General features: G+C 36.6%; 2 protein-coding genes and 1 pseudogene across 2 annotated transcripts; all 3 read left to right on the top strand.

Annotated features, from left to right (window-relative positions):
• The first annotated feature begins 1,407 nt into the window (after positions 1 to 1,407).
• On the top strand, positions 1,408 to 7,748 carry LOC141844936 (putative calcium-transporting ATPase 8, plasma membrane-type; annotated as a pseudogene).
• Positions 7,749 to 8,730: 982 nt separating this feature from the next.
• LOC141844934 (nucleolar protein 56-like) lies at positions 8,731 to 13,792 on the top strand. Its single transcript, XM_074732915.1, has 8 exons — positions 8,731 to 9,022; positions 9,116 to 9,330; positions 9,408 to 9,565; positions 11,927 to 12,114; positions 12,182 to 12,434; positions 12,511 to 12,659; positions 12,745 to 12,897; positions 13,119 to 13,792. Exons 1-8 carry the CDS (start codon positions 8,818 to 8,820, stop codon positions 13,445 to 13,447), a joined length of 1,650 nt encoding a protein of 549 aa, XP_074589016.1. The 5' UTR covers positions 8,731 to 8,817; the 3' UTR covers positions 13,448 to 13,792.
• Positions 13,793 to 14,488: 696 nt separating this feature from the next.
• On the top strand, positions 14,489 to 19,016 carry LOC141845480 (uncharacterized). Its single transcript, XM_074733535.1, has 6 exons — positions 14,489 to 14,670; positions 17,367 to 17,454; positions 18,154 to 18,218; positions 18,378 to 18,446; positions 18,567 to 18,616; positions 18,716 to 19,016. Exons 1-6 carry the CDS (start codon positions 14,596 to 14,598, stop codon positions 18,825 to 18,827), a joined length of 459 nt encoding a protein of 152 aa, XP_074589636.1. The 5' UTR covers positions 14,489 to 14,595; the 3' UTR covers positions 18,828 to 19,016.
• Positions 19,017 to 20,194: the final 1,178 nt, after the last annotated feature.

The raw sequence follows: 20,194 nt of genomic DNA, 5'->3' as shown, positions 1-20,194 counted from the left end.
GTTGATAAATGATGCAGATGCATGAACACATTTTATGAGATTTGAAGGGTTTGTTATTCTCTATCCATTTAGAAATGAGATATTTTGACAACAAGACAAAATTCTTAGAGACATTTTGGTATTACTAAAATTTTAGAAAAATATTTTTAAAATTATATCTGGTTTTAATTTGATCTCTCTTAGTCTTAAGGGGATCCACTTCGGAACCAATGCAGTGCAAAGATCTCTCAACATTGCTAATATTTATGTTGGGCCTTTGCTAATAGTTGAGTTGGTTATGATAAAACAGATTCACTGAAGTGGACAAAGGTCGAATTTCGATAAAGCTGAGATAATATCCTCCTCTATTGTGATCAATTATAACTTTTCGATTTACCTCAAGTCGTTGGGTCCGACTGTGTGGGGGTGGGGGATTTCACCTTATTACTAAAGAAATGTTGGGCCTTTGCTAATGAAAATTTTCTATTTCCTATTAGAAAATTTTAATAAAATAGTTTAATTTTATGCTGTTGTCTTAGATGCAAATGATACAATAAAAATATAAAATCGACCATGTCTCTTGATAAGTAATATATTTTTTAGCCCCCGAGGCATAGGTGAGTTGGTTACGACGCAGCAGACTTGCAGAAGAGGGCAAGGGTTCGAATCCTGGCGAAGTCAGGTAATACCCTCTTGCGTCGTGACCAACTGCACTTTCTCGATTTACCTCCTCACAAATGGTCGTAGGGCCGCTAAGGTGGTGGATTCTACCTTTTGCAGAAAAAGTAATATATTTTTTAATTAAATTATGTCGAAGATTATCAAAATGATTTGATATTAGTATTGGTGCATTTAATACAATTTCGATACACTTTTCTATAAATAGTGCATATTTTTAAATAAGAAAAATGAAACTAAAAATTCACCATTATTCTTCTTAGCGTTGGCTTCCGATGAACTATTGGCGGATGCAATATAAAATTTAAATAATTGATAAGTTAGATAGAAAATATTGCATGAAAATCGGAAGATTTCATTAATCCAATAAATTAACACTGGTTCGACGTGGCAGCTTGCTCAAGCAGGATAGTCAGGGGCCCACAGAATTTCGCCACCGCTATTGGTCGATAAACTTTGTGCTTTAAGGATTGATAAAAAGGGGTCTTCGTTGAATCTGCGCTCCCTACTACATGATCCATCCGTCAAATTTAAGTCTCGTTAATCTTGACCGTTAGAAATTTAACGGTCGAGATTAAATAAATCAGATCTGATAGTTATATAAAGCCATTGACATGGACGTACGTTCTTTGCCATATAAGTACGTGCGAGGAATACCATTGGACGGGGACTATAAATAGAAGGGGAAGAGCTTCTTCCGAGGAAGCAGAGGAGAGGAGGAAGGAGAGGAGGCGAAGGACGATGGATAGGATGGAGAGCTTCCTGAAGCGGAACTTCGAGGTGGCGCACAAGAACCCGTCGGAGGACGCGCAGCGCCAGTGGCGGAGGGCAGTCGGCGCCGTCGTCAAGAACCGCCGACGCCGCTTCCGCATGGTCCCTGATCTCGACAAGCGATCGGTCGTCGAGGCCAAGAAGCGAAAGATCCAGGTAATTAACAACTCGATCCATAATCTCTCTCTCTCTCTCTCTCCGTTGCAGAAAAGAAAAGGAGTTGGTTCGATGCGATTGCATTTTTGTTTTACCATTCTTCTTCCCGCGCATAATTGGGGATCTGGATCGCGTCCCTTTCATTCTTTTGAGAAACTAGGGGGCACACGCTAGCGCATGTCTGCTGGAATTTCCGCAATGCGCTTGTGGGCCGTTCACGATCACACCGGTCGTCGCCGTCCCAATCTTCCGGAGAAATGTAGCACTTTTGTCGCTTCTGCTGGGAAGATTGGAAACTTCCATTAAATTTCTTGGTTTGACCTTGAATGTTGTTCAAATTCTTCTATCGGTATCGTTGATTGACTTTGACTTTGTCTTAGACCAGGGAATTGTGGTGTTAGTTAATCACGTAGATGAAATGTGTGATTCTAGACTATCAGGAATATGAAGTGAAAAAAAAATGAATAAAAACTATAGACCTTGGGGAACAAATACTAGAGGATACGATAATTAAAAAAGTATGTTTCATCTTGCGGGCAATTGACAATACTGCCCCCGGGGCACGACGTGATGGCTAGCAGAAGGACGGAAGAAAACTCAACGAGGGTTCGATTCGTAGCGAAAAAAGAAAGAAGAAAAAGTTCAACTAATATTCAGTACATGCTTCGGAAGACATTCCGATCATACTACGATATTTCTGCTGCCGTTCTGCATTCATAATTAATTTTTTTTTTGTTTTTCATGTTTCACACACACACACATACACATGTATATGTATAGATTTGAATTGCATATCGTAAAATGCATCTCTCTCTCACTTGTGTCTTTGGACACATGCTGAGAGAACTATGTTATGCAACACGGGATGAAATTTCCTCTTAGATCTTCTATGTTGAACCTGTTAGTGCCTTGTTGATGTATTATATTTGGGAGAATTTCAGTAACCTCTTATATCTATCTCTATACACTTCTTACGCAATATATAGATTGTCTCTCCCAGATTATTTGTAGAGAATTTCATTGACAAGCATCTTTCTATAGATTATAATATGAGAATGTCATTCCATCTCATTGGCTTATAAGAATATGACTATTTGAATGCTTTGGAATACTAAAAGTGTTAGGCTATGGCATGTACACAATCGTATAGTTTTCTTAAAATCACAACATTAGATTCAAATATTTGACATGGTTCCATGCAAAAAATATGCTTTGCATTCTCTTAAATGATAGTTCACTAGCTAGCTGTATGACATGGTTCCATGCAAAAAATATTCTTTGCATTCTCTTAAATGATAGTTGTCCCTTGATTGCTATTCTTATCAAGAGAGATATGCTAAATGGGGCACATGTTATCTGTGCAGGAAAAAATCCGAGTTGCTCTTTATGTACAAAGAGCTGCTCTGCAATTTATTGACGGTATGATCTCAGTTTACTGAATGGCAGAAGTTTAGTCGTTCAGCTCTAGTTTCAATCGTAATTTTCTTTGATGCAGCTGGTGCACAAACTGAATACCATCTTCCAGAAGAGGTAAGAAGCGCTGGTTTTTGTATAAACCCAGATGAGTTGGCATCTATTGCCCGTGGACATGATAAAAAGACACTGAAGAAACATGGAGGAGTTCAAGGAATTGCAAGAAAGATCTGTGTTTCCCTTGATGATGGCATAAAAACAACTGACATATCCATCAGACAGGAAATTTATGGTGTCAATAAATATGATGAGAAGCCTCCACGTAGTTTCTGGATGTATGTATGGGATGCATTACATGACTTGACATTGATCATTCTCATGGCTTGTGCATTTGTATCTGTAGTTGTAGGGCTTGCCACTGAAGGGTGGCCGAAAGGCATGTATGATGGAATAGGAATTACCCTCAGCATTTTCTTGGTTGTGACAGTGACTTCAGTGAGCGACTACAAGCAATCATTACAGTTTAGAGATCTGGATAAAGAAAAGAAGAAGATCTCTATTCAGGTAACTAGAGATGGCTACAGGCAAAAGGTATCTATTTATGATTTAGTCATTGGGGATATAGTTCATCTTTCGATTGGAGATCGAGTTCCTGCTGATGGGTTATATTCATCTGGATATTCCTTGTTAATAGATGCATCAAGCTTGTCTGGAGAGAGTGAACCAGAGTATGTGTCAAATGGAAAACCATTTCTACTAGCTGGTACCAAGGTGCAAGATGGGTCTGCTAAAATGCTTGTTACTTCTGTCGGAATGAGGACAGAGTGGGGAAAACTAATGGAGACATTGAGTCAGGGTGGAGATGATGAAACACCCCTGCAAGTCAAACTCAATGGTGTTGCAACAATAATAGGAAAGATTGGTCTAGCATTTGCAACGACGACATTTTGTGTTTTGTTAGGAAGGTTTTTAATTAATAAGGCATATCATATGGGCTTCAAATGGTTTCCAGCAGATGCATTAATAATACTCAACTATTTTGCTATTGCTGTCACTATCATTGTAGTTGCAGTTCCTGAAGGGCTACCTTTATCTGTAACATTGAGTCTTTCTTTTGCAATGAAGAAGCTTATGGATGAGAAGGCACTAGTGAGGCATCTGTCTGCATGCGAGACCATGGGATCTGCTAATTGCATTTGCACTGATAAAACTGGTACTCTGACAACTAACCACATGATTGTAGATAAAGTATGGATGTGTGAGATATCTAAATCTATTCGTGGTACTGAGACTTCTACCTATCTCAAGTCGGTCATTTCCGAAGAAGTTTTAGTAGTCCTTTTGCAATGTATATTCGAGAATAGTACCTCAGAAGTGGTGAGAGACAGAGATGGAAAAGCCACCATACTGGGTACCCCAACGGAAACAGCATTGTTAGAGTTTGGTTTGGACTTGGAAAGATATCTAGAATCCAAACATGGGAATTGCAGTAAACTGAAAGTTGAGCCTTTCAATTCAGATAAAAAGAAGATGTCTTCCCTCATCAAATTACCCAGTGGAGGGATTCGTGCTTTCTGTAAAGGTGCATCTGAAATTGTCCTACAGATGTGTGACAGTATAATTGACAGTAAGGGGAAAACCATTGTTTTATCTGAAAAAAACAAGGAGGATATTATGAAAGTCATTAACAGCTTTGCTTGTGAAGCATTAAGGACACTTTGCTTGGCTTTTAAAGACATAGACGTTAATCAGGATGATGAAGAAATCCCTGCTGCTGGTTACACACTTATAGCTGTTTTTGGGATCAAAGATCCAGTTCGCCCAGGAGTCAAGGAAGCTGTGCAGGCTTGCATAGCTGCTGGTATTAAAGTTCGGATGGTAACTGGGGATAACATAAATACAGCTAAAGCAATAGCAAAAGAGTGTGGCATTCTGACTGAAGATGGTTTAGCCATAGAAGGACCAGAATTTCGAAGCAAGAGCCCTGAAGAGATGAAAGATTTAATTCCCAAACTTCAGGTTTCTTTGCAAAACTAATGAGAATACTACCAAGTTACCTTCAATATGGTTCTTATTAATGTCTAAACTACGCTTGCATCTACTTTAATAAAAAAGATGTTGTTATCTATATGCCCTTTACAGGTATTAGCCCGGTCTCTGCCTTTGGACAAACATACTCTAGTAGCCAGGTTGAGAAAGATGTTTAATGAAGTTGTGGCAGTCACAGGTGATGGCACAAATGATGCTCCGGCACTACATGAGGCAGACATTGGCTTTGCAATGGGTATTGCAGGCACTGAGGTATTTGCATCACAAGTTTCTTTCCCATTTATTTCCAAGATCCTGAAATAGTGAGAGTCAATTCAATCAAATTCCAAGTAAGATTTGTGTGTGCGTGTGTGTGTGTGTTGAGTTAGGTTTATCCTTCTTTAAGGACAACATTAGTCACGCTAAATCAGCAGAATAAGAATAAGAAATTCTCACTTTTGTGCAGTGCCCAAGGGATCTCAATAAACCATTATCTTCTTATTGAATATATTGCAATAATTCTATACCACCACGGAACTTAGATTTCCAGTTCCTAACTAAGAAAGAGATGTTTCTGCAAGATTCCTAGTATAAAGCAGCACTTTGGCATCACATTTTGATTTAAGTTGATATAGTTGTTGCTGCATACAACTTTGAATTTTATCCTAATCCAACTACAGAAAATCAAATTACTTTTATCCATACTTTATCTGACTAGATAAGCAAAGTCTAGAGTTTGATTTTAGTTCTAGTTTCAATATCAGCCCAGAATGTTATTCATCTACGTTGAGCTGTGCCAACACTCACCACAAGTCAATCCATTGCCAGAATTACAATGATTGTTCAGAACCATTAAAACAAAACTTTTCTGCATTTTAACTATTGCTATGATGTTTAGTCACCTTTGCTTGACCTCTGAATTTGGATCATTGACCATGTACAGGTAGCTAAAGAGAGTGCTGATGTGGTCGTCCTAGATGACAACTTCGCTTCTATAATTAACGTAGCCAAATGGGGTCGTGCAGTTTACATCAATATACAAAAGTTCGTTCAATTCCAGTTGACGGTTAACGTTGTCGCTCTGATGGTCAATTTTATTTCTGCATGCATCACTGGTATTCCCTACTTTCTTTTTTAAATGCCCCTAAAGTTTTAAAATTTGTCAAAACATGTTTTAGCAATTTTTAAACTCTTGTCATTTCACTTTCTAATTATTGGAATAATGATGTGATTGATATGCCACATATGTGCCACAATGCTAAAAAAAATACTCAGGATACTATGATGATTTTAAATTCCCATAGGCTTGGAATGAAATGAAAATTTTCCTATTAAAAATGTTACTTTTTTGTAAAGTTAGTTTCTCTGTCATTGTTTATACAGTTTCCATTCATGCAACTTTTAGGTAATGCTCCTCTCACTGCCGTCCAGTTGCTATGGGTGAACATGATCATGGACACACTGGGTGCTCTGGCATTAGCAACCGAGCCATCAAATGATAGTATGATGAGAAGACCACCTGTTGGGAGGGATGAAGACTTCATCACCAAAGTCATGTGGAGAAACATAATTGGGCAGAGCATATTTCAGCTGATAGTGTTGGGAGCTCTAATGTTTGATGGGAAGAAACTTCTCAAAATAGAAGGTCCAGATTCCGACATCATTCTCAATACGTTCATATTCAACACATTTGTTTTTTGCCAGGTAACAGTTTCTATTCAATTCCTAATACACAAAATCTTTTATTTGTTAGATGAAAATTTCTAAAATCTAGCTGACCGTTCACTTTAAAGCTCCACTCGGATAGATTTTGCTGCATTTGATTCATAAAAATTCCCATATTTTCCATTTTGTTCTCAATTTGAGAAAACAGATTACGAATTCATATATATATATATATATATATATATATCAATAATCTGTAGAGTAGATGAGTCTACTGTTCTTATTATTGACAAATTTAATTATACCAATAAATGCAAAAGGAACTTAGATGAAATGGGGGAAAATGAATATGAAATGGTGGTGGAAATATTCTCATAATTTTCATTTTTCTATTTTCACTTTCTTAAGATCAACAGTGGTGGTATAGTGCTCACAATTCATTAAAAAAAGTGTTCTTCCCAATTTCTTATATATATATATTATTCTGATTAAATAGTTTCCTTTTCCTGACATTTTATTACGTCGATTCGAATTGTTTTAAACATAAAAACTACTCCTAATGCTTCTGCGGCAGGTTTTCAATGAGATTAACAGCCGTGAACTGGAGAAGATTAACGTGCTGAGTGGTATATTTGGCAACTGGATCTTCATGCTCGTCTTAACATCAACAGTCCTGTTCCAAGTTATCATAGTGGAGTTCCTTGGGGACTTTGCAAGCACAGTCCCTCTCAGTTGGCATTTATGGTGGCTCAGCATTGCGATCGGCGCCGTCAGTATGATCGTTGCCATGATCTTGAAGTGTATTCCGGTCGATTCCTACACTGGCATAGCTCACTGCAAGAATGATTATGAACCACTCCCTAGTGGTCCGGAAGCAGTGTAAACCACAGAAGAAACACCAATTCTAAACCCTTACGACGGCTAATAATTAGGTCTTTTGTCAAGATAATTCTCAAGTCAACCACAAAGAAAGGCCAATCCACAGTCGGAATTTCAACAGGTACAGCCATTTTTATTTTGCTCTTAGTTTAGGGCTATTGACAAGGGACTCACTCAGAATTTCGAGCTCCAATTCTTTGATGTTAGTTTATATATATATATATTTTTTGATTCATGGATTGTATATAAAATTCACCTTGGTTTGAGATAATATGAGTCTCTCTTTGTGTTGAAGCCTAATGTAGAATATGAATTGTGGTTTGCATTTGAGATACCTATGAATCCATATCCATGTTCTTTTCATCTGATTGAATTCCTTTAAGGCATTTGGATACTATTTAGGGTTTATGCTTTTGGTATCGATAATCATCGTTATCTATTGTATCTTGGATATGATCTATGACTACATAGCCATCTTTTTTGAAGATTTTGGAAAGTCATATTTACACAAGTCTTGGTGTAAAGCTCTATGATTGTAGTGGTTCAAATAACACTTTTCGTAACAATTATGATTTTGTAGTTGCTACAATTGAATTGTTATACAATTATAGTAGTTACGGTTTCATAGCTATTGCAATGTATATATTAGGTAAATTTTGAGATGTCATAATTTTTAACTCGAGTTGAACCACAAGACGTACATCGAAGATTTTTGAATGAGTTTCAATTTGATATATTGGGTGTTCGTGGCTTAATCTTAAAGTTGAACTTATAGTTGTAGCAGTTACGAAACCGTAGCTACTATAACGTGATCTAATTTAGACGGGAATATAACTAGGAGTGTGTCAGAAATGTTTATGTCATTTTATAAGGACGTCAATACAAAATATAAGTGGGATGCCACTTTAACGATTTTAATTTTTGCCCTTTCAAATTTGTTCATGTGAAAAATAAAATGGAAATAAAAATGTGATTTTGATAAATCACATTTTGTTATAATTGCTTAAACACATAGAGGGATGCTCTTTTCAGCTGTTGCCAATCACGATGAAGGTAAACTGTGAGGTAGATTCGATTCGTGCTCCATTTGCGTCAACTTTAAATGGATAAGTAAAATTTATATTTTCGCATAATGTAATTGATCAAAACCCTGAGAAAAGCCCTATCGCTGTCTCAACTCGCCGACGCTTCTTCTGGCGCCGCCGCCGCCTCGAGCCAGGGAGGCGTGGGATTCGATCGCTGCCGAGCATGGCACTCTACCTTCTCTTCGAGTCGGCCTCTGGCTACTCGCTTTTCCATGCCTACGGGCTCGACGAGATCGGCCAGAACACGGAGGCAGTTCGGAACTCCGTCCTTGATCTGACTCGCTTCGGAAAGGTCGTCAAGCTCGCTGCTTTCCATCCCTTCTCCTCCGCGCTCGACGCACTCAACCAGTGCAACGCCGTATCCGAAGGTCGGAACTCGTACTCAAAACGTCCTCTTCGATTTTTTTTTTCATTCCTATGATGCATGTTGGTGATATCTCGAGATCTTCGTGTGAGTTTAGGGCTTATGACCGAGGAGTTGAGGAATTTCTTGGAGCTGAATCTTCCCAAGGTGAAGGACGGGAAGAAGGCAAAGTTCAGCCTTGGTGTCGCGGAGCCCAAGGTCGGGTCGCAAATATTCGAGCTGACGAAGATTCCTTGCCAGAGCAACGAGTTTGTGCTTGAACTCCTTCGCGGTGTGAGGTTGCATTTTGATAGGTTTATCAAGGACTTAAAGGTCAGAATTTGATTATGATTTTGAGATAGGAAGAGTGGTTGAATCTGATCTGATATTTTTTTTTCTTCTTGTTCTAGCCTTCCGATTTAGAAAAGGCTCAGCTTGGTCTGGGGCATAGTTATAGCAGAGCCCAGGTAAAGTTCAATGTTAATCGGGTGGATAACATGGTCATCCAGGCTATTTTCCTTCTGGATACCTTGGATAAAGATATTAACTCGTTCTCTATGAGAGTCAGGTTTGTTTATTTATCTTTACCTATCTTGTTGACATCTGAATACTTAGTAGATGTAGATTTGCATCAATATCTAACACCACGAACCTTTGATATTGTATCAACATTGTTTTTATGAGGTTGGGGAATTGCGGATTCTGGGAGCTAAATAGGAGACATTAGAAATGTGCTTGTTTATTTTGGAGACATATGGGGCATATTATTTACCTGATATTAACTACAAGTTAGGCCATGATTCCAATTAAAATTGGATTACTAGAATGGTAACTAATTAGGAAGAATAGTCAGCAATTTCTTTTTTATTATCTTATGGTGAGATTTTAAGGCAAATGCTTGTGTAATTATGATATGCCTAGGCTAGAGATTAGGGTACTTTTCTTGCACCTTAGTGTATGATATCGATGTTTAGTCACTTAACCTAAGCACGTGAACCTTCTGAAGATCAAAGCCTGGTGTGATTTTATTCAATACTTGTGTTTGGTTGTATACAGAACCATTGTGGAATTGATTAATCACTAAATTGTTCTTTCTATAGTGAATCACTTTTCACTTGTGTGTACTACCTAGGTTTTAGTGTCTGAATTGAGCATGTTTGGACCACATAGATTTTATTTTCTCTGCAGAATTTAATCTTCACAACTTATTTTTTAATGAAATATGTTGGTTTTCTTCCTGATTTTTCCTGAATAATTTTAAACTCTTACAACTTTGTTCTCAAAGAAAGCACAACCTTTTTCTCTTCAGGGAACTGCTTCATTTGTAGTGTTATTGATTTTTTTTTTCATTTCTCAACAATTAAGTCTCTGTTGTTGGTGCATGCCTGGTATTTCTTACATATATATGATCTTTGAAGGACATGTGTACTTCATCCTAAACTTCAAATTTTGATTGACTTTTTGCTTTCCAAAATTGAGGTTACTTGGCTACTTTTATTCATAATGATTGTTATGCTTGTGTTGTCAAAAACAAAAACTAGGCATTAGTTTTGGTGCCTAATTTTTATTGCAAGTTCTTAAAGCTCTATGGATAGTACTATATTAATTATTATTATTCTGGAATCCTATATATATGGATGGGCTCTTTTCATTTTTGTTTTTCATTCTATTTAATAAATTGTTTTATAGTTTTCTAATTTGGTAATAAAGTGACTGTATAACAGGGTTTCTTTTCCTGGATTTACCATTTAAGGAAGCATTTGACTTGATGTAGAACATTTTAAAGTGTATGCAAATAGTTTATTGTCAACGCAAAACTTATGCAGTATGCAGCATGCATATGTATATGTTGGTTGTACCAAAATCCTAAAAATTTATTTATATTAGTGATATGTATAGCAATATGTATAAAATTTGTCTTCACATATATTATATTTGTGCAATTGGTTAAAAACTAAACAAAACACAGTATAAACAAAGACGACAGCAGAATCAATTAACACGACACAAAATCTAATTCATCATTTCTAATTAGAGTTAAGCTGATAATGAACTAACATTCTTATAATAGACTAATCCATGTGGTTTGTGACTGGCTTTAATGTAAATCATATATGTGAGCTACATTTTGCAATATGCAACCCAATTTTCAGTTTTCACACCATGTACGCTACACATCACATTTTGGGCACACATTCAATATCAAAGGCAATCTCTCATTTGTGAAACTCATTATGGTGAAATGACCCACATTTTACAACACTGATATATAGGCACGAACTCCCATCCATGCGTCTCTACTCTCTACTATATCCTCAATGTTCTTCATGTAGCAAGCAACACACCACCCCATCTTGCTCTTCCATGTTGTGACATCCTCTACAAGTGATCTATGTGTAGTCTTCACAAAATTCCTACTCCCTTACTGCTACAATGAACCTTTTGCAAGTGTGGCCTTTTTGACATACCACAAATTCACAACTACCCATATGCTCTGCGTGTGTTTCAAAATTTTTGTTCTCACAGTCGACTTGATGCTACCTCATGAATTCCTCATCCGAAAAAGATGCCTCTTACCCACTACACCCCTTTGGTATGTGTCTGCTTGGCAAGACCTCCTCCAGTGTGATATTCCCTGCTGCCTTTGAGTGGGAGTGTTGAAATATAGAGTTTGGTCCCACATGGGATTTTATTCTGATTGTGTTTTTTTGTTGTTGATATTTTTGGTATGTGTGTATTGATTATAGACATACTGTCTCTTTCTGTATCGATTAATTATCAACACCTTGTTTATCCCATTTCTTTCCTTGGTCATTCTTCGAGTTTAATCATAGAGGCTCAAGACTGAGGAACTCATCATTCAATTGGCTGCCTTATCTTCCTATTTACACGGGTTTGCTAATTTGTGTTTTTCTCCACTTTGTTGCAGAGAGTGGTATTCATGGCATTTTCCAGAGCTAGTCAAGATCATCAATGACAATTATCTGTATGCCCAAATTGCAAAATTTGTGGAGAATAAATCTGACCTGTCTGAGAATCATATTCCTGAATTATCAGAGTTAGTTGGAGACGAGGAGAAAGCAAAAGAAATTGTTGAAGCAGCTAAAGCATCCATGGGTAACGAGTCTATTTTTATTTACTGAAACAATGTTTTATGGCTTAATTTTTTTAATTTCTTTTTCAGGACAAGACCTGTCTCCAATTGACTTGATTAATGTCCAGCAATTTGCTCAGAGGGTTATTAATCTTTCTGAATACCGGAAGAAGCTCTACGAATATCTTGTTACAAAGATGAATGATATTGCTCCTAATCTGGCTTCTCTTATTGGTGAAGTAGTTGGGGCTCGTTTGATATCTCATGCAGGGAGTCTTTCCAATCTAGCTAAGTGCCCTTCATCTACACTCCAGATACTTGGCGCAGAGAAAGCACTTTTCAGGTTCACATTGTCTTCCGAGTACTCTCGATGCGGATGTTTATTTATTTATTTATATATTTCTCCCCTTGTACCACAGAGCCCTTAAAACTCAAGGAAATACACCAAAATACGGACTCATCTTCCATTCTTCCTTTATTGGCCGAGCATCAGTGAAAAACAAGGGTCGTATAGCACGCTATCTTGCAAACAAGTGCTCCATTGCATCCCGAATTGACTGCTTCTCTGGTAAGTCTTTTCCAGAGTGCATATTATTCCCTCCTGCAATTATGTTCGGATATACATTAGTCTTACCGTAAGTATTCCCTTCCAGAGGTGAATACTTCTGTATTTGGCCAGAAGCTCCGTGAGCAGGTTGAGGAGAGACTCGACTTCTACGACAAAGGTGTTGCACCTCGGAAGAATGTTGATGTGATGAAAGTTGCCATAGAGAATGCCTTGAACAATGCCACAGAGAAGGATGCTGGTGAGTATCCTCCATTTGTGCATTGCAACATTGTGCACCTTATCAACCATTTGCTCAATCTCCTAAAAGGAGTATTTACTCTGTGAAACAATTATTTTATACAACATTGACAAAAAGTGTGAGTTCTTTTTAAAGCCATTCCGGAGGGTTCTTGAGATTGTGGTTCATCATGACATGGTTTGTCGTCGGTCTAATCGTTGTTGATCTATGTATCGATGCAGATGGACAGATAGATGAGGCCTCTGTAAAGAAAAGTAAGAAGAAGATATCTAAAGGTGAGAATGAAGACACAGAATCCATGGCAATCGATGGACCGATTCAATTTGTTACAGATGGAGAGCCAGAAACTGAAAAGAAGAAGAAGAAGAAAAAGAAGCAGAAGTTGGAGGAACAGCCAAAGAATGATGTCTTGGACGAGTCGAATGGCCACGAAGCAGAACAGAATGGAACCGCAAAGAAGAAAAAGAAGAAGAGCCACGACGAGGTAGGCGATGATGCAGAGGCACAGAATGGGACTGAAGGAAAGAAGAAGAAAAAGAAGAGTAAGTAGGACTTACCCAGATATAAACTTGCTGCCATTTGGTTGTCAACTAGAAAATTTTGAAGCCCGATGTTGTTTAAGAAAGGACTCACATTACTTGTTTATCTGATCGACTCTGATCAATCTTTGGAAGTTCATACTGAGCCGTTGAACTTGTGGGACTTCAGTTGAATTTGTTTCATGGTATTTTCACTGATCGATTGTGCGATATGTGAGTATGATTACATATTGATTTAGAACGAGAGAAGGCTACTTATGGGATCTTCAAATCAGTGTGTTGGAAGAGCTGAATATTGTTTTGTCATGTAGAGGTGTTCCTTATTCAATTTGAAGGAGAGAGTGTTGTCAAACGATACATCTTGTGTGATGTGGGTAGTGTTTTTTTTTTCTTTTTATAACCTTTCACTATTTTAAATTTGATTGGTCTGATCTTATGGAAATTTTATATCGGTCATCTAGATAAATTTGAAAGCGTGAGTAGTTTCACGTTTAATACTATAGTGATGGAGCTTCTTTTTTAGTCCGGTTCCATTGATAATATAGATTTATTCTTTTAGGGTTAGTTAACTCAAATGTTTTATGATTGGTGATCTTATCGTATTTGGACTAGTTGAATTGGTTTAGTTGACGCAGTAAAGTTGTAGAAGAGGACAATTTGGGTTCGAATCCTGACGAAGTCAGGTAATATTCTTCTGCGTCGTGGATTGTAATTTTTTAATTCACCTCCTCACAAATGATCGTGGAGCCGACCAAGACAGCGGATTATATCTTTTTTTTTTTTTTTTTTTTTTTATTATTTTGATATATATATAAAGCTCTTAGAAAAAGATAATATAGATTTATTAGGTTTAATTAAATTAGTAGTTTTAAAATTGAAATCAAACTCAATTATAAGAAATAATCATATTTTAAAAAAATAAATTTATGAAATAATTGAAATACTCAAATATCCTAATTATTAAAAATTAAAAAAAAATAAATTTATATAAAGAATACGGTATATAAAATATTAAAATTTAAATAGTTCCCCACCTCTAGCCTACGGGCGAGAGAACCTTATTCCGTGTGCGCCGGCGCCGCAATCGCAATCCCTTCGACGTCCACCGCCGCAGAGTAGCGGCGGCACCTGATTCTTCGGTCTGCAACGCAAGGGATCGATGGGCACGGCGACGGAGATTGCCGCTGACGCGTCCGCCCAGGCGGCTGCCGACCAAGTCGACGCCTTGCTCGAGGTGCTTCCCCTCTCTTCTCTTTCACTCTCCCATCTCATCGCGATCGCCATCTTTGTCGTATGCTTCTCTGTCGCGCGCCAGTTTTAAACCTGTATTTCTTTGATTAGAGACCATACAATAGAATCAGAATCTATTCTTCTGAAAAATCGATCTGATCTCTATCAGAATCCGGTTGTTCATCAAATTCAACGGGTCAATCGAATTCAATGGGATCTGCAGATACCATATCTTCATCCACGAGATCCCAAGTTCCGGGATCAATTGAAAGTTCAATTCTATCTGAACTATATATCTACAAAATTCACAAATATCTGTACTTTTAATCTCATTCAAGGTAGGAAGCATGGCCCCGTGCAGTAGATTTAGTGCTTTACTGTCGAATTGGGCATTGTGGATGTAATTTGTCTGAATTGTTTCTGGGATTGGTAAATAAATGGCCTTCAAGCAGAGTTCTCTTTGCCTGCAATCTTATTCTTTATGATGTTATCATATCTTGGATCATTTAGGTTTGGTGGCTGAAATATAAATCATATTTGTTGGATTAGAGAATGGAGTTGATCGCTAACAAGATCAATGGGGAAGTCTTTGTAATTGATTCACTGACAAGTCTCACCTTTACTTTATAATGATCTTGTGAGAAAATAGATCGTATGTGTTTCTTTGAGAAAATTACATACACACTAAATTAAATTAAGAACAATACAGATATCCTTGTAAGATTCTTTCATTGATTGTCTATTCGCTTTTTTGCTGGCATCATCGCTCCATTTTTCTTGAAGTTGCATCTTTTTTTCTTCAGTTAGTCATTAGTTAGAACATATAAATTCTGAAAAGGAAATTGCTATCACATTTTTTTTTTCCACATCACTATTTGTATCCATTGCCAATTATAAAGGTAAGACAGAATGACTTGGATGGATAAGAGTGTAACCCTTTTGTGTTTAACTTTTTGAATGAATACCCTTAACAGTTTTAGGATAGACAACTGTTCCAGTTTAGAACGACATGAAACTGTTGATTCATTCCAATGTGTTTATATGCTTGCTGTTATGAGATTATAGCAGTCAATATCCTTGGAATTGGTTTGGTGAAGATACTAGTTCCTGTTAAGTGGGTAGTTGTTACAGTAAATAGTTTATAGTGGCCAAAGACAGCCAACTTGAAAGCTTATATCAGTTTGCTAGGTCAGTAAAACTTAGAAATGAAACCGAGAAATATAGCCTAATATTTTATGCAAAGGACTATTACATAATGATTTATAGATATTAGTCTGGCTGCATAGCAAATTAGTCCATGTGGCATGGTACTGCTCTATATACTGTTAATTTCTACTATCTTATCTATTTCGGTCATTCAAATCATTTGTGATATGTTGTGAGTCATGACATCCATAAGAGACAATATACCAGTGCCATGTGTATGATTTGTCCAACCTTTCACTGCCAGTTTACAGTCCATTTAATCTCGTTCTGAGTTGAGTTATCCAATGAATCAATGCTCATTTTTTAAGGATATTTTTCTGTTTTGAACTCATTTAGGCCTATGTACCATATATTCTTTGAGCCACCAGACTTCAACTGATTGATTGTCATCATCCTGAATCCAGACTTCAACTGATTTCTCAATAAAATTACTAAATGATGACTTGATAAGTTGTTCAATATATATCTAATACATTTGCACTTGTTTCTTATCTTGCCCTAAACTTGCATCATCCAAATTGATTGTTCAGCTCAGTATACCTTAGAGCAGAACCAAGCTAGACGTTAGAATTCATTGTTTGTGTTCATCAATACACTAAGATTATAGGGCACCACTAACATTTCTTTGTTCTATTGGTAAGCAAGCTAGATCCGGAGCTTTTTTCCACTGAAGGTTGAGGGGTTCAAATCTGTAAAACCACATTATTAGGAGGGGCTTAACTTTGTTTCTCTCACCCGGACGTGGAATTTCTTGCATCCAATGTGGTGTGACGGTGTGACGATATGTTGTGGTCAAAGACCAAAAAAGAATTATATGACACCAAGGATATCATGCCCTTGGCAGTTGGTAAAAATCTGTGATGCTTTGTATTACCTTCTCTAAATTACCTTTTTGTAATGGTTGCTGTCCATAATGCTTGTTTCCTCGAAGAACAAAATATGAACTTAAAACAAAATAGTAAACTTATGAATGATACCTAGAATCAGACATTTTCTTTCTCATAATTCTCTTTGAAGTTGTTTAATTCTCATTTCTTCCTGACTGTAGAGAGGTGGCAGTCTTAACTTCTATACCACTCACGATAGTCTAACTACTGTTCTGTCTTACTGGAAGGGTGTGGAGGAACCAAATTGGGAAAGTCGTCAGCACTCCTACACCCACTTCTGAGGGACAGTCAGTCTGGTAGTAACAAGTGAGGGATGAGGGCTCAAACCTCAAATTAGTGGTCGCCCTCCCACTTGAGGGGGAACGAATTTTAATTTAACAAAATAGTAAACCTATGAATAGTACATAGACATTTTCTGTTCTCTTTGTTTTTTGACTTTCATTTCCTCTTGACAGTAGAGATTGCAGTTTTAACTTCTGTTTAAGCAATTTTGATGCACTAGATATTATTCAAGATATGCTCTATCAATGTTTGTTATTATTAGTACCTGACTGAACCTATAAAAATCAGTGATAAGCTTATCCACTAAGCAATTGTTTTTTTTCAGGCTGCTAGATATGATGACTTGGAAGATTTAGTAAGCATTCTTTCTTCGGGGATTTCTCCGAATTCCTGTGATTCTCAAGGAAGAACAGGTAGTTATTCTCAAAGTTGGGTTACATACAATTATTCTGTTTTTAAATATGATACATTCCATTTCTTTCTGTTTTTGTATATCTTATTTGATTGGTGTTCGTCGATTCATATTAAGAAAACTGGTATTTTTTTAACTGTGACTGGGGGTAGACATGATTTAGTTGAATTCAATACACTAAGGTAATTAGTAGACCGAGGATCAGCCCTTGATGGCTCGAACCATTATATATACTGATAATTTGAGGTCGGTTCTTTGCAGCGATAAGGATAGTCAGGAATGAGCATGAATCTCTTTCTACTTGCACTAAAAATTCTCTTTATCCTTTTTCATTTTTTTTCTAAAAAATCAATAATTTGTTCTTGGGGGCTGGAGCTGTACACACAGGAAAACATATTAAGGAGATCAACTGATCCATCCCTTTAACAGCTCTTGGCAATTCTCATCTCAACCTACAATTTCTCGGCAAATCTTGGTCTGGTTATAGCTGAGCCCGAGTTGGATTTGCAAATTCTGCAAACTTTGGTATATTTACTTGGGGCATTTGGCACTCTGAGTTCAAATTCCCATAATCATTCTCAAAGTTGTTTCGAAATTACTCGTTCCCATTCAGCAAACTAACATGATTTATATTTATCTTTAACAATTTCGCTTTGTTTCTGATGCAACGATTTGATTTATTTTTAAATCACACTTTCAGCTCTTCATATGGCTGCTGCCAACGGGCATCTTGAAATCGTCGAGTATCTTATTCGGAATACAGCAGTGAGTCACTAAACTAATCATTGTTAATTATTCTTGTTGCCTTTAACCATCTCAAAAATAGAATGCCCACTTTTGTTAAGATTTTATTAGCTATAATTTTATTTACCATTTCTTGAATATCTTTCTAGTTACCTTTCGAATGATATCTTCATGATGCAGGAAGTGAATGCTCTGAACTTGGAAAAGAACTCACCCCTTCACTGGGCTTGCTTGAATGGGCATGTAGAGGTGGTGAATTTGCCATTTTCTTATCGTCATAGTCGTCATTAAGCTGGAGATGTCTCAACTATTTGTGGTTTGTTATATCGCTACGATTGTCGAGATTTTCTAATCTACAAAAATCTCCAGGTGGTTAAACTCTTGATCCAGGCAGGCGCCACTGTGAGTTTGCTGAACAGGTAAATGAGTCGTGATGTCTTTAGATTGAAATTGAACTGCTACAAAACCAACTTATCTTTTCTAATCCTGAGTGTGCTCGATTCTTTTTCGCCGATCAGCCACGAGAGGACTCCAATGGATGAAGCAGTGAGCAGAGGGAAGATGGATGTGATCGACGCGATCAACAATGCAGTCGCGCAAGTCGAACTGGATGGTTTTAGTGTAGCTTAGTCGTATGAACTAAGTTAACGAATGTGTATGTGTTTGTGTCATTGTAGTTGGATCTCGACTAGCATCTTAAGGAGTTGCAACGATGAATCTTATTCATCTTTAAGCTTCTTGAATTCCTCCTGTTTGGATTGATTGTTAAGTCTAGTATGAAGTTTTGATGTGTTATTTTTAACAAACATGTTGCCTGTACTTCCAATTTCATATGAATTCAATACATATATGCCATTTTTAAAAAATAAATAAATAAATTGATAAAAATATTCATATATCACCTATTTATTCACTAGTGAACGTAAATATCAATTTGCAGTATAAATTTGTTCAAAATGTTTGTTCATATATTTCTTCAAAATATTTTAAAGTAGATTTTTGAATGGGAATCAAACATGTTTGTTGTAGATATATGATAAAAAATATTGATGATGATAATTTTTATATAAAATAGAAAATATTTTGTCCTAAAAACACTAAAAATAAACATATCAGAGCAAGGTTTCGAACCTCCGACTTCTGGATTATGGCCCACCACTCTTCCGCTGCACCAGCCGGATTATGTTTAACTTTTACTGATATATAATTTATAATATTGTTTCTAGAAAATAATATCAAAAAGTTTATCAGAGCGAGGTTTCGATCCTCGGACCTGTGGGTTATGGGCCCACCACGCTTCCGCTGCGCCACTCTGATGTTGAAATTTAGTTCTAAATCTATTATTTCTATAGTTTAGTCATTCCTTTGAAATCAAATCTTTTATTGTAAATACTTTCTTCTCTTACTTATATTTACATATTTATTTTAATATTCTTTGAATTGATTTAACAGAATTATTATATTTTAAATTAGGCTAATAGTTTAGTGTCCATAATTTTTTTTCATTTTGGTTTACTGCAAGTTTAATATAAATTACGTTATTATCTTATCTTAAATTTTTCTCAAGTATTTCATGGTTTTTGTAGAACATCATACTTCTACCTGTTCCAGTTCCTCCTCTCTCTCGTTTTACTTTTTTACTATCAAGCAACAAACTAAATCAACGGCTTCTGAAGTTAGTTGCAATCGCAAAATACTTCTACAGTTAATTAGATATCCATGAATGAAATCCTAACTATGACACACTACCGATTTATCTAATGATCAGTGAAAAACTTCCATGGAACCACTATAATTCCTTTTTCCACAAACGATATGAGATGGAAATTCCAACACTTCACAAAATATACATGTTGGATTGAAAGAAAACTAAGAAATAAGATTTGATACAATCTTTTCACTCACAAGTTCAAAGAAGCTGAGATAGATTGTGCTAGTAACAGTATGATCCCAAGAACTTGTAACAAATAAAGTTTGATCCAAATGAATTATTGACG

The sequence above is a fragment of the Curcuma longa genome, chromosome 14 (genome assembly GCF_044706935.1).
Source record: "Curcuma longa cultivar G26 ecotype Majalengka, Jawa Barat chromosome 14, ITB_CL_G26_1.1, whole genome shotgun sequence".
Taxonomy (NCBI): Eukaryota; Viridiplantae; Streptophyta; class Magnoliopsida; order Zingiberales; family Zingiberaceae; genus Curcuma; species Curcuma longa.
This window is presented reverse-complemented; position numbering and strand designations above follow the sequence as displayed.